This window comes from Anser anser (genome assembly GCF_964211835.1).
Source record: "Anser anser genome assembly, chromosome: 10".
Classification (NCBI taxonomy): Eukaryota; Metazoa; Chordata; class Aves; order Anseriformes; family Anatidae; genus Anser; species Anser anser.
The window spans coordinates 8,554,682-8,565,099 of NC_139730.1; the positions used below are offsets into that span (position 1 = coordinate 8,554,682).

Consider the following 10,418-nt stretch of genomic DNA (forward strand, 5'->3'; position numbering starts at 1 on the left):
TCCCTTACATCTGTAAGGGAACACTGCTTTATTTAAAGCAGTTTATAGGCAGGAATGGAAAACAATATTGAAGCAGGGCTGCTTTTATCCTGGATGCTTCAGACAATTATGCTGCTGTCTGCAGCTGCTTTTCCTACTTAATATAGGAAGCCTTCCACCTCAGGCTCTGTGGGCAGAGGAAATGCTGAACTGCTGAATGACAAGCAGCGTTGTGAACAGGTATTTGTCACCGTTGTTCCAAGCACTTACAAAAGCAGACACTCTTAAGTCAACAGTGGGGCAGTGAATGGCTAAGATCTCATGCACTGAGCTGTAAATAAAACTCCTTTCCTGCATACCCGGAGTAAATGACCACTGTAGCCTCTGGCAACTGCTTCATAAAACTCACTCTGCTTTATTAGAAAAGTTACAAAAAGTTACTACAAAAACCTATTTACAAGTTCTCCGAAACTGCTGCGCATCACCCTCAGGCTGCTAGGGCTGCGCGAGCCCCGCAGCAGAGGTTTCCAAACTGTAAACAAGATTTTAGTGTCAGAGGCCAGGGTGGGAGGCGTTTCCCCCTTCCCCCTGTTCAAGCTGCGGAGGGTGCAGGAGGAAAGGCGTTGGGTCGGTGCTGTCCAGCGTGGCAGCAACACGGAGTGTAAGCCGGCTGTCCTGCGCCTCGCACGCTTGTTTCCCGTATGAAAGTCCTGTCGTTGTCTTCCTTGGGCATCTGAAATGAAACAGCGTTGTAGCCAGGCTGGCGCAGGGGGCAGAAAGGCTGTTAAGCGCCTGTCAGCAGTACCTGCTCCTTCCTGCCCCGTGCCAGGGGAGTGCTAAGCCTGCGTCTAGAGTGGGTTTTTCCTAACGTCGATCATGGCTGGATGGTGAGGCATGGGGCTCACGTTCAGGCTGGCTCGGCGGGGCTCCCAGCGGGGCTTGGCAGGAGGCAGGCCCCGGGGCAGCTGCACCTCGTGGGGCTGCCCTGCCCTGAGCAAGTGCTCTGTGTCCCTCCGCGGGTCCCCGGGGCTGTCGTTGGGCAGGGACGAACGCCTCCAGGTCGATGGCAAAGGGGCGTGCACCAGGTCCCTGCCCTCATCCCGGAGGCGATGGCTTTCTTCAGCGGTGGCCAGAGGCACGGGCAGCTCCCCAGGGCTGGGCTCCTCGCAGGTCCCAAGTGCGGGGGGAGCTCTGTCCCCAGCCCCGTGCGCGTTTCTCTCCACGCCTGCAGGGAAGGAGTGAGATGAGCATCAGGATCTCCACTCTTACATCAGAGCGAAGCACTGCCTTGAAGTCCTGCCTTGATTGTGGTAGGGAAGGCAAAGCCTGGGCCTCCTCTCACCTTTGGTCCCTCCTGGCTGGAGACTCAAGTTGCTCAGCCTCTGGCTCAGCTCCTGGTTCGCCCGCATGTACCGGCTCAGCTCCTTTTCCAGCACCTGAATCCTCCCCTCGTACTGCAGCCTGCTGCTGGCCAGCCCCTCGTCCATGTGCTCTGCAAGGGAAACCGAGGCCACCTCCAGCTCTGAAGGACAGACGCAGCGTCGCTGCCGCCCGGCTGGGAGCTGGGTGATTACCGCGGCTCTGCTGGAGCAGCAGCTGCATGTTCTGCTCGTGCTCCTTCTGCTGCAGGGTGAGCTGGCGATCCATCTCCAGGCGCTGCCGCTCCACGGCCACCTCCAGCCAGCGCACCAGCTGCTGCTGCTCCTCCAGCTGCATCTCCAGCTCCGAGAAGGCGATGTGCTGCCGGTGCTGCTCCTCCCGCAGCGTCACCACCTGCCCGGGCCCAGAAGCGAGGAACAGCTCAGCGCCTACAGAGCCTGGGAAGCCTGCCTTGCCCCGCTGCGCCTCATCGAGTTAGTTGTTTGGTACAGCGTGTGAAGGTCGTTATGAAGGGTAGTAATCCCGGGGGGGCACAGCTGCCTCGTGGAGGGAAGAGCAACGCGTGGCTGCGCTGGTGTGCACTGCAGGGGTGCAGGCTTCCCATCGCTAGTACTTAAGCCTTTCTCCCAGGTGGTGGGAGAGGTAAGGATCTATGGGGTCTCAGATTTGTAGGGCAAAAGCACGGCAAGAGGCAGGCAGAAGGCTCGAGGCAGAGGAAAACAAGAGGTTGGTCAGACACCACAGCCCCCCCCCCGCACTCCCACCTTGTCAAAGTACTTGCAGAGCAGAGCCCGGGTCTCGGAGGAGGAGAGGTAGCTGAGCTTGGCCATGAGGTTCATCTCGCACTGGGACAGCAGGCTGGCCGAGGCCCGCAGGACTCGCTGCCTGCACGTGATGGACTCGTTCTTGTACTCGATGGCTGCATCCAGCGCCTCGATCGCCTCGTCCAGCTGAAACAAGATCCGTTCTTCCTGCCGGGGCAGAGCTGCAGTTACCAGAGAGCAAAGGGTTTGCTGCCTAACCCCCGCCCTCGACCTCCTTTTTCATCTCACGGCCACGACAACGCTGACGGGGGTTGGGATGTGCCCAGTTTGGGGATGTGGAGGAGCATCTGCTGCTGACCCCATGCTCATATCTTTACTTCCAGCCCAAGAAGAGGTACCTCTGGGGACAGCAGGGTGCCCTGGCGCAGCTTGTTGTCGAGCTCCAGCCTCTGCTTGAGCAGCTGGTCCTTCTCCTGGCGCAGGCCGTTGATCTCCTGGCGGATCTGCTGCTGGTCGTGGGCACTGCCGTGACGCAGTTGCCCGTTCTTCTCAGTCAGCTCCTTCTCCAGGTGCTCCAGGCGGCTGGACACGCGCACTATGTCGTCTGTCAGCGCCTGCGGCAGAAGATGCTCGATGGGATCTGCTCCAAAGGAAAGTCCCCAGCCCCTTTCCACCCCCTCAAGTGACCCCAGGCACACGTAAGCCAACGATTTCCAAACAACCAGGTCAGAGGCACAGCACAAGCAGGCTCTCCTGTAGAGGCAGATTTCCCACCTGCTCTCCAACACCACCACCTATCCTGGTTCTGCCGGACCCAGGACAGCACCGATGTCTTTCAGCCTCCCGCCTCTGCTGGAAATCAAGCGAGGGGCAGAGGCGGCACATTCATGTCCTACCTGGCTGGAGCGCAGTCTCTTGCTCTCCAGGCCATTCTTCTCCTGCAGCAGGGCTTCCTTTTTAGCCACAATAGCTTCACGCTTCCTCAGCTCATCCTCCAGCTCATCTAGGGCCCGGCGCTGCTCGAGAACTTTATCCATCTCCATGTCCAGCCACTTCTTCTGCTCCTCAATTTTCTGAGGGAAGGAGAGACAAAAAGCCATGCACATGTGCAGACAGCAGCAGCGCCAAGGACTGCTAGCCTAAAGAGCAGTGGGGTTGATTCCATGTCTGCTAACCCGTACGGCCCAGACTTCACTGCTTTTATCCTCCCAGCTTGCCAAAACACAGAGCTGAGCCAAATCCCCAGCTGCCAAGGAGCCCTTGGGGGGCTACATCTCCCACCACCACCCTTCTGTGAACAAATGCGATTTCAAGGCTTCTCTACTGATGATTTAGGAGAGATCCTGGCCCTGGAGATAAGACGTGATTTAAGATTTTTGCTAACAGATGCAAGTGACATTATATGGACTGTCCTCCTTAAGGGAAGGACGGACTCGTAATCAAGTGTGCCAAGTCTCGAGCTGAGGCACTGGCTTCCAGGCCTCCCTGGTCAGCCTGGCACAGGGCTGCCCCCTGGACAGGACGGACGAGGCAGGCTCGCTGTGCCCGTACCTGCTGCTGCTCCAGGCTGATCACCGAGCCGTTGCTGCCGCTCCGCCGCTTCCTCTGGAAAGCTGCGATTTCCTCCGTTTTGATGCGCAGGATTTTCTGGTGCTGCTCGTGCTTCAGTTCCAGTTCCTGCACGGGAAGGAGCAACCGCTAGCCTCGAGGGGGTGCAAGCTGCTTGAGAACCGAGCACTGCAGGCTGCTGGACAGGTTATGCTCCCATCAGCTCTTTGGGAGCTCTTAAAAAAAGAAATGCAGCACCCGCCGTCCTCTCTCCAGCCTGATGCTGAGAATCACAGACAGCATCAGAGCTACCTGCCCCTGCACAGCCCATCTATCACCTCCACAAATGCAGCAGTCGCACAGCTGCTCCTGCCAGCTCCTACCTTGACGCGGTGCTGCCGCTTATTCATCTCCGTCTCCAGCCGCCGCTTCTGCTCGCTCTCCTCCCGCAGCCGCCGCTGCAGCTGGCCCTGCTGCCGCCGCATCAGCTGGATGTTCCTCTCCAGCTCCTGCACCCGCTTCTCGCTCTGGGCCGAAAGCGACACCAGCCTCTCCGTCACCTGCTTCTTCTTGCACAGGACCTGCCCGAGGGCGAAACCGCTTGGTGGCCCCCGAGCCCTTGGCAGGGTGTCCCCAGCTCCCACCACGGGGACAGGGCCAGGCGCCCTCTGTTCACACTCACCTGCGCCTTGCTCTGGGCAGCTGCCACGCGCGTGCGGTACTCCTGCAGCTTGCGCTTCTCCCCGGGGTCCCACGGCTCTTTGCCCTCCAGCTCCTGGAGCTGCTTCTGGCTGTCGCTCAGCTCGGCCCGCACCTGCTCTGCCTCCTGCTCCAGCTCGCTGATCTTCTGGCAGTACTGCTTGTTCAGGGCCTGTGCATCCTTGCCTGCAAGGCAGCCCCTCCACGATGACCTCCAGGTCCCCTTCCCTCCCAGCCAGGGCACACCTTCCCTCTCTGTCCAAATATTTTTGGCAGGTGGCTACAGACTGAGCGCAGGGACTTCCAGCCCTCCTCCTCCAGCAATTCTAGGCATGGGAATTTGGGTAGAAGCCAAGGGGAAGGGTCTTAGGCAGCAGGAGGCACAGGGAAGCAGTGCCCTGCTGCCAGCAGAAGGGACGGGGCACCCAGCGAGGGAAGGGGAGGATGGAAGCAGGGACCAAGCATCCCACCTAGAAGGAGATTTCGCAGGGGACGGCTGCACGTTCCCCAACCACCCCCTGCTTATCTGCCTCTCCGGCAGCTCTGCACCTGTCTTAATGAGCTCCGTGATCAGCTCCTCCTTCATGCGGATGTTGATGGCCAGCTCTCGGATCTTCTGCTGTGCTTGCACCAGCCTCCACTCCGAGTCCTTCCCTGGAAGGCGCTCCCGCCTCCGGCAGGCCTCTGCAACACAGATTCCCAGATAAGGACTCCCCCATCCTAGCCAGGGGACAGAAGGACAGTTAGTTAGCTGCAGCACTGCCCGGAGTCACCTGCTGCGTACCCCAGAGCAGGCAGCTCTTCCCACATCCCAGCAGGCCAAATCTCTCCTCAACAAAAGCAGTGAGAACTCTATCTGCCCCGCTTTGTCCCCTGGGTTCAGCCAGGTGGGACTCAGTGCCCTTCTACCAGAAGTACCCAAAAAGCGCCCCCAGTCCCACCACCTACGGTTGCCACTTGCCTTTTAGCAGCTCCAGCTGCTCCTCCTGAATCAGGCGGGGATTGCCTCCGCTCAGCTCCTCGCTCAACTTGCTGCACGCCTCCTTCTTGCTCCAGCTCTGAATCCCATTTCTGGAAAGAGCAGCACGTTAATCAGCTGGGGCTGGGCACCACCAGGGCTGTTCCCAGCAAGGACCTTGAGATCCAAAAGGGTCGGAAAAGATCCTGGTGAGCTCCCCAGTGAGCAGGCAGCTGTCTCAGCAGCACCGCTGACCCCAGAAGTAGCATTTGCTTCTACACCCTGTGCAGAGGAGGCTGAGCTCCCTGCTGCAGCACTGCTGTTCCCAGCTCAGGTCAGGCCAGGCTCACACACCTACCAAGGCAACGTAGGGTGCTGGGACAGCCTCAACTCACCGGCGCTGGCACAGGGACTGTTTCTGTTCCCACTCTTCCTCCTCTTCCGAGGAGAGCTCTGCCAGCTTCTCTGCGTCCTGGCTGAGCTCCCTCCTCAGCACCGTGTCTTTGACCTCTGCGTTGCTGGGCGGATGCTGCGTGTGATTCGGGTGACAGCCTGCCAGGTCCTCGTCCTGGAAGGAGGGATTGCTCTCAAGCTGCCGGGGCAGAGAATCAGACGAAAATATGCTGCAGGAGAGCCAGTGACCACAAAAGCAGCTGACTCTCATCTGGGAATCACTACTAGGCACACAGAAAAGCCACAAAATAGTGTTTGCAGGAGAACTGAGTTTTGCTAGAGGCAGACAGCTGCTGCTTAGCTGAGCAAAGTCTGGGACCTGCCACTAACATGGAGGTAAAAGCCTCAGTTTGGAAGCTTGAGCTTTTCTCGAGACGAGAATCCTTCCTGGTGTGCATGCTGAGTGTGGCTCTTTGGACTATGCCTTTGACCAGGTTCATGTTCAGGGGTGGAAATAACAATTCCTATGGCGAAGGGAATCACAGCAAAAAGGCAGCAGCTCCTCAGGGGCAGACCTGTGCTCTCACCTTCCTACAGAGGACCCTCCCACTTTGCTCGGCAGGAAGGAGCCCCGAGGGAACCACGTTGAGGCCGTGGGACTGCGCAGCAGCCAGAGGGGCCGTGTGAGGCCTCTGGGCAGCAGTGACCAGGTGAAGGTCTTCCAGCAGTTCTGGCACACACAGGTTTGGCATGGCCATCTCCAGGCGCACGTGCAGCTCGGAGATCTTATCCTGCTGTTCCTGCAGTTTGTCACTCTGAAAGCAACAAAAAAATGTCATTACATACATGTGGATCCCACACCTGCTGCAGAGGAGCCCAAAGGCCGGGTTGTACCTGCCCTGTTGCCTGGACTGGGGCAGGTCCAATTTAAGAAAGCAGAGCCCAGAAATACCTGCAGTTTGTACTGCTCCATGGCATCCTCCAGGGCAGCCAGGAAGTCACGGTTCTCCTCCTCCAGGCGCTCCACCTGTCTCTGCAGCTTGGCCACATGCTCGTCTTTGATGGACTCACACCCCTTCTCTGTGTTCACCTGTCCCCAAAATACAAGAGACAACGTCAGCATTCACCGTTGTCCGTCCCTCCCTGGGCTGGCCTCCATAAGGGCTCTGCAGGCACAGCTTTGTGGAGGTTTTGCTTGTGAAATAAATCTCCCAGCTGCAGCTGAGTCCAAGCTGTTGCTGTCTGCAACACGCTCTGGGAGGACCATGGCTTCCTGCCCCCCTGCGGCCTCTTGGCCACATTGCTTTTCCTCCACTCCCTCTCCTGCTTCTTCCACCACGTGCTGTGGCTGTTGCTTTCTGTACCAGCGGCGGGACAGGGGAACATCACCTCCTTCCCACCTCAGCGCTGAAACACCTCAAAGACTTGTTACCTGGGCTTTTGCCAGCTTTGAGCCTCGACCTTCGAGGCTCTGATCTTCTGCGGAGGTGCTCTCGATGCCGCTATCCAGCCCGGCCGAGGTCAGCTCGCTCCTCTCGCTCTCCACCGTGCACAGCCACTCCTTCACCCGCAGGATCTGCTCCACCGTGAGGTTGCTGTCCTCCTGCAGCTCCATCAGCAGCCGGTACGCGGCGTCCGTGCAGGTCCGGTAGTGCGCGCACTCGGCCAGCAGCCGAGCCGCGGGGTCTGGGGCGCCGCGTTTGGTGGTGTCGGAGCGGTTGATGATGCGGGTCTCCGAGCGGTGCCGCTGCTCCAGCGCCTTCTGCAGGTTCTTTATCTGCCGGTGAAGCTCCTCAACGTGCTCCGTCTCCTTGCGGCAGTTCACCACCGCCTTGTTCTGGATGTTCTGAGCTCGGCTGGCGTAGTTCAGCGTGTTGAGGCTCTCATCGAAGTCGGAGGAGGAAGGGCTGACGCAGGCTATCATGACAGTCTGGGCATTCCCCCCCAGGGAGTCTTTCAGGATCCTGGGGAGAGCACAGACACGTGTGATTAAAATAGCTGAAATGCAAAATAACGCAGGAACCAAAAGGTTTCCAGCCCTTTTCAAAGGCTAAGCCCAAGGAGAATGATATTCTCGCTCTGCAGCCAGCTCAGCACTATTGCAGTGAGCAGAGTGATTAAGCAGAGGACTAACAGTTTGCACCACGGCAAGTTTCCATCTGCGTAATGCCTGAAGCCGTGTGCTACCCAACTCTGTGTTCCTTGCTACGTATGTGCTGTGAGGGAACACGCTCGAGACTGCAAAGGGCACCTGCTCAAGCTAAAAACTAACCGCAGGGTGGCTCGTCACAGGCAAACCACCAAGCAAACCAAACAGAAGCATCTTTAGTCACTGCTGGGCAGAACGGCCAGGACACCCTACATGGACACCCCACCACAGATTCAGTAGCATGACTTAAGCAAGCCTCCTCTTCTGCAGCACCACCACGAGCTAGCCTGAAATTGGTAGCCTGGCCTCACTGTTTTTCAGCCTTCCCTACGTGAAAACCCCCACACAGGGCAGACTCATGAAATGCCAGAGCAGCAGAGCTCTCGCAATCAAGCAGTCACACCGAGAGCCGTGGTGTGCGAGCAGAAGGGATGAGTCGCCCTGCAAGCCCCTCTCAGTTAGCTTGGGGTCTCCGCCACCAAACCTGGCAGGCTGGGCATGGGAAAGGCCATCAGCTGGCCAGAAAGCCACAGGCAAGCATCATGTCCCTCCTGCTGGGCCACCAGCCATGAGATTGTGGGGTCCCGGTCCCAATCTGTACCTGGTGATTTTGGAATCCCTGTAGGGAATGTGGCTGCTCTTCCTCCGAGGGTCCCCCAGGGCGCTGATGACGTTGCCCAAGGCCAGCAGCCCGCTGTTGATCTGGATGCTCTCCTTCAGCCTCTCCCCCGTGTTTCCAGTCTTCACAATTCGTTCTGAGCCCGCCAGGTCCACAAAGTGAAACTTGGAGACCAGGACCTGGCCCGAGGCGGGGACCGAGGGGTGGTTGTGGAGGGCGAGGCGGGTGATGCGGCCGGCCCCGCGCCGCTGCTCCATCGTCACCGTGAAGATGGTGTGCGAACGGCTCGACTGCGCGTTGATGTGGGTGGCTCCCGTGTGCTTGGCTGTGTTGCCCATCTCCAGCAGGCTCAGCACCTCGTCCAGCCCCTCCACCTCTGACTCCTTCACGCCGCTGAGCACTGCAACAGCAAACGGAGCCACGGTCGTAAGTGATGGGCTGCCCGAGGAAGGCCTGGCCCTGCTTTCAGGTGCCTAACCCCAAAACGGCCTCGGGAACGGGGAGAAAAGGCAGCCCGAGAACAGCCACACGTACCGATGTTCCCCTTGTCATCCTCCCGGATCTGGATGTCTTTGCTGGCCGTATCCACCTGCAGCAAGTCCCGAAACTCCTCCTTGTACACCTCCAGGTAGGACACCCGCACTGTGTAGTCAATGAGGTCGTTCTCGTCGATGAGCCTGAAGGTCTCAGCCATGGCTCGCGGGATGATGCCCTGCTCATCTTCGTTGATGGAAGCTGGCAGAGAGACAAGGACACGGTCACGGGATGCAGCGGGTGCCCGTACTGGCCAGGGACAGAGGCAGGAGCCTGCCGCAGCACACATTGCTTCTGGAAAGGAGCAGCCTTGCTGCTTTCCCACTGGGAGCTGAGGTTAAACCTCCCTGTGGGTGTTTTATTTAAGACATGGGACCTTGGGGCAAATCCTATCCCCCTGCTCTCCTGCACAGCGGGGGCGGATTCGAGCACACGCTTCTTCCTAAGGTGCATTACTGAGCCAGCATCGCGCCTGAAGCTGAAACGTGCTTTCCTTTGAAACCAGCATTACTCCACAAACCTTCCTAGCTCGGAGGAGTTTTTTTGTGTGCTCGGAGACTGCTTTTACCGGGCCGTGGCACCGCGCCGTTCGAATTTCAAGTCATTCTGCTTTTGTCTCCAGCGGCCCCGTAAAACGACAGCCCCCGGAGCGGCTGGGAAGCCGAAAACAGACCGGGAACGGGGGGCGAAACGCAGCGCCTGCGACGGGCGCGGGGCGCGGAGACCGGCCGAACACCCCTGGGGGGGCTCCGTGAGGGGAGCGGGGGCTGGCACCGGGGCTGGGGCAGCAGCGAGGGGGTGGAAGCCGCCCCCCGCCCCCTCACCCTAGGCAGACCCCGAGCCCCGGGGGAGCCCCGGGGAGCCCGAGGGCCGTCCGGGGGTGTCCGTGCCGCCCGGTACCCACCGACGCTGGCCTCGCCGATGGTGTAGGTCTTGCCGGAGCCGGTCTGCCCGTAGGCGAAGACGGTGGCGTTGAAGCCCTGGAAGAAGGCCCGCAGCAGCGGCCGGACGCAGGCGCTGTACACGGCCGCCTGCCCCGCCGCCTCGGGCAGCACGGCGGCGAAGCGAAAGCGGCGGCGGTGGCCCAGGGCCACCTCCCCGGTGGCGGCGTCGCCCCGCAGGCAGGGCCGGTGGCCCCGCAGCACCTCCTTGGGCAGCAGCGGCCGCACCCGCACCGCCACCCGCACCGCGGCCCCCTCCGGGGCCATGGCCGGGCCCGGCGCGGCTCGGCGCGGGGAGATGGCGTCAGGCGGCCCCGCCCGGCCCCGCCGCTGGGGGGGAGCGGGGCGGGGGGACGGGGGGACGGGGCGGGGGGCGAGGGGGGACGGGGGGGCCGCCGTGAGGTGAGGGGGGCACCGGGCGGCCGGGGGTGTGCTCTCGCTCGGGGGGGCCCGG

General features: G+C 60.2%; 1 protein-coding gene across 3 annotated transcripts; it reads right to left on the reverse strand.

Annotated features, from left to right (window-relative positions):
- Positions 1–368: 368 nt before the first annotated feature.
- KIF7 (kinesin family member 7) lies at positions 369–10,265 on the reverse strand. 3 transcript variants are annotated; one of them, XM_083849556.1, is made up of 19 exons: positions 9,928–10,264; positions 9,024–9,224; positions 8,472–8,889; positions 7,154–7,685; positions 6,674–6,811; positions 6,309–6,536; positions 5,724–5,920; positions 5,332–5,441; positions 4,920–5,054; positions 4,354–4,556; positions 4,055–4,252; positions 3,675–3,800; positions 3,020–3,196; positions 2,522–2,737; positions 2,124–2,330; positions 1,554–1,752; positions 1,322–1,471; positions 785–1,204; positions 575–712 (listed from the first exon to the last, which is right to left on the reverse strand). In XM_083849556.1, exons 1-18 carry the CDS (start codon positions 10,229–10,231, stop codon positions 828–830), a joined length of 4,116 nt encoding a protein of 1,371 aa, XP_083705682.1. In that variant the 5' UTR covers positions 10,232–10,264; the 3' UTR covers positions 575–712; positions 785–827. The 3 variants fall into 3 exon arrangements, with proteins under 3 accessions (XP_083705683.1, XP_083705681.1, XP_083705682.1); XM_083849557.1 differs by having other exon boundaries at positions 369–1,204; positions 5,724–5,896; positions 9,928–10,265; XM_083849555.1 differs by having other exon boundaries at positions 369–1,204.
- Positions 10,266–10,418: the final 153 nt, after the last annotated feature.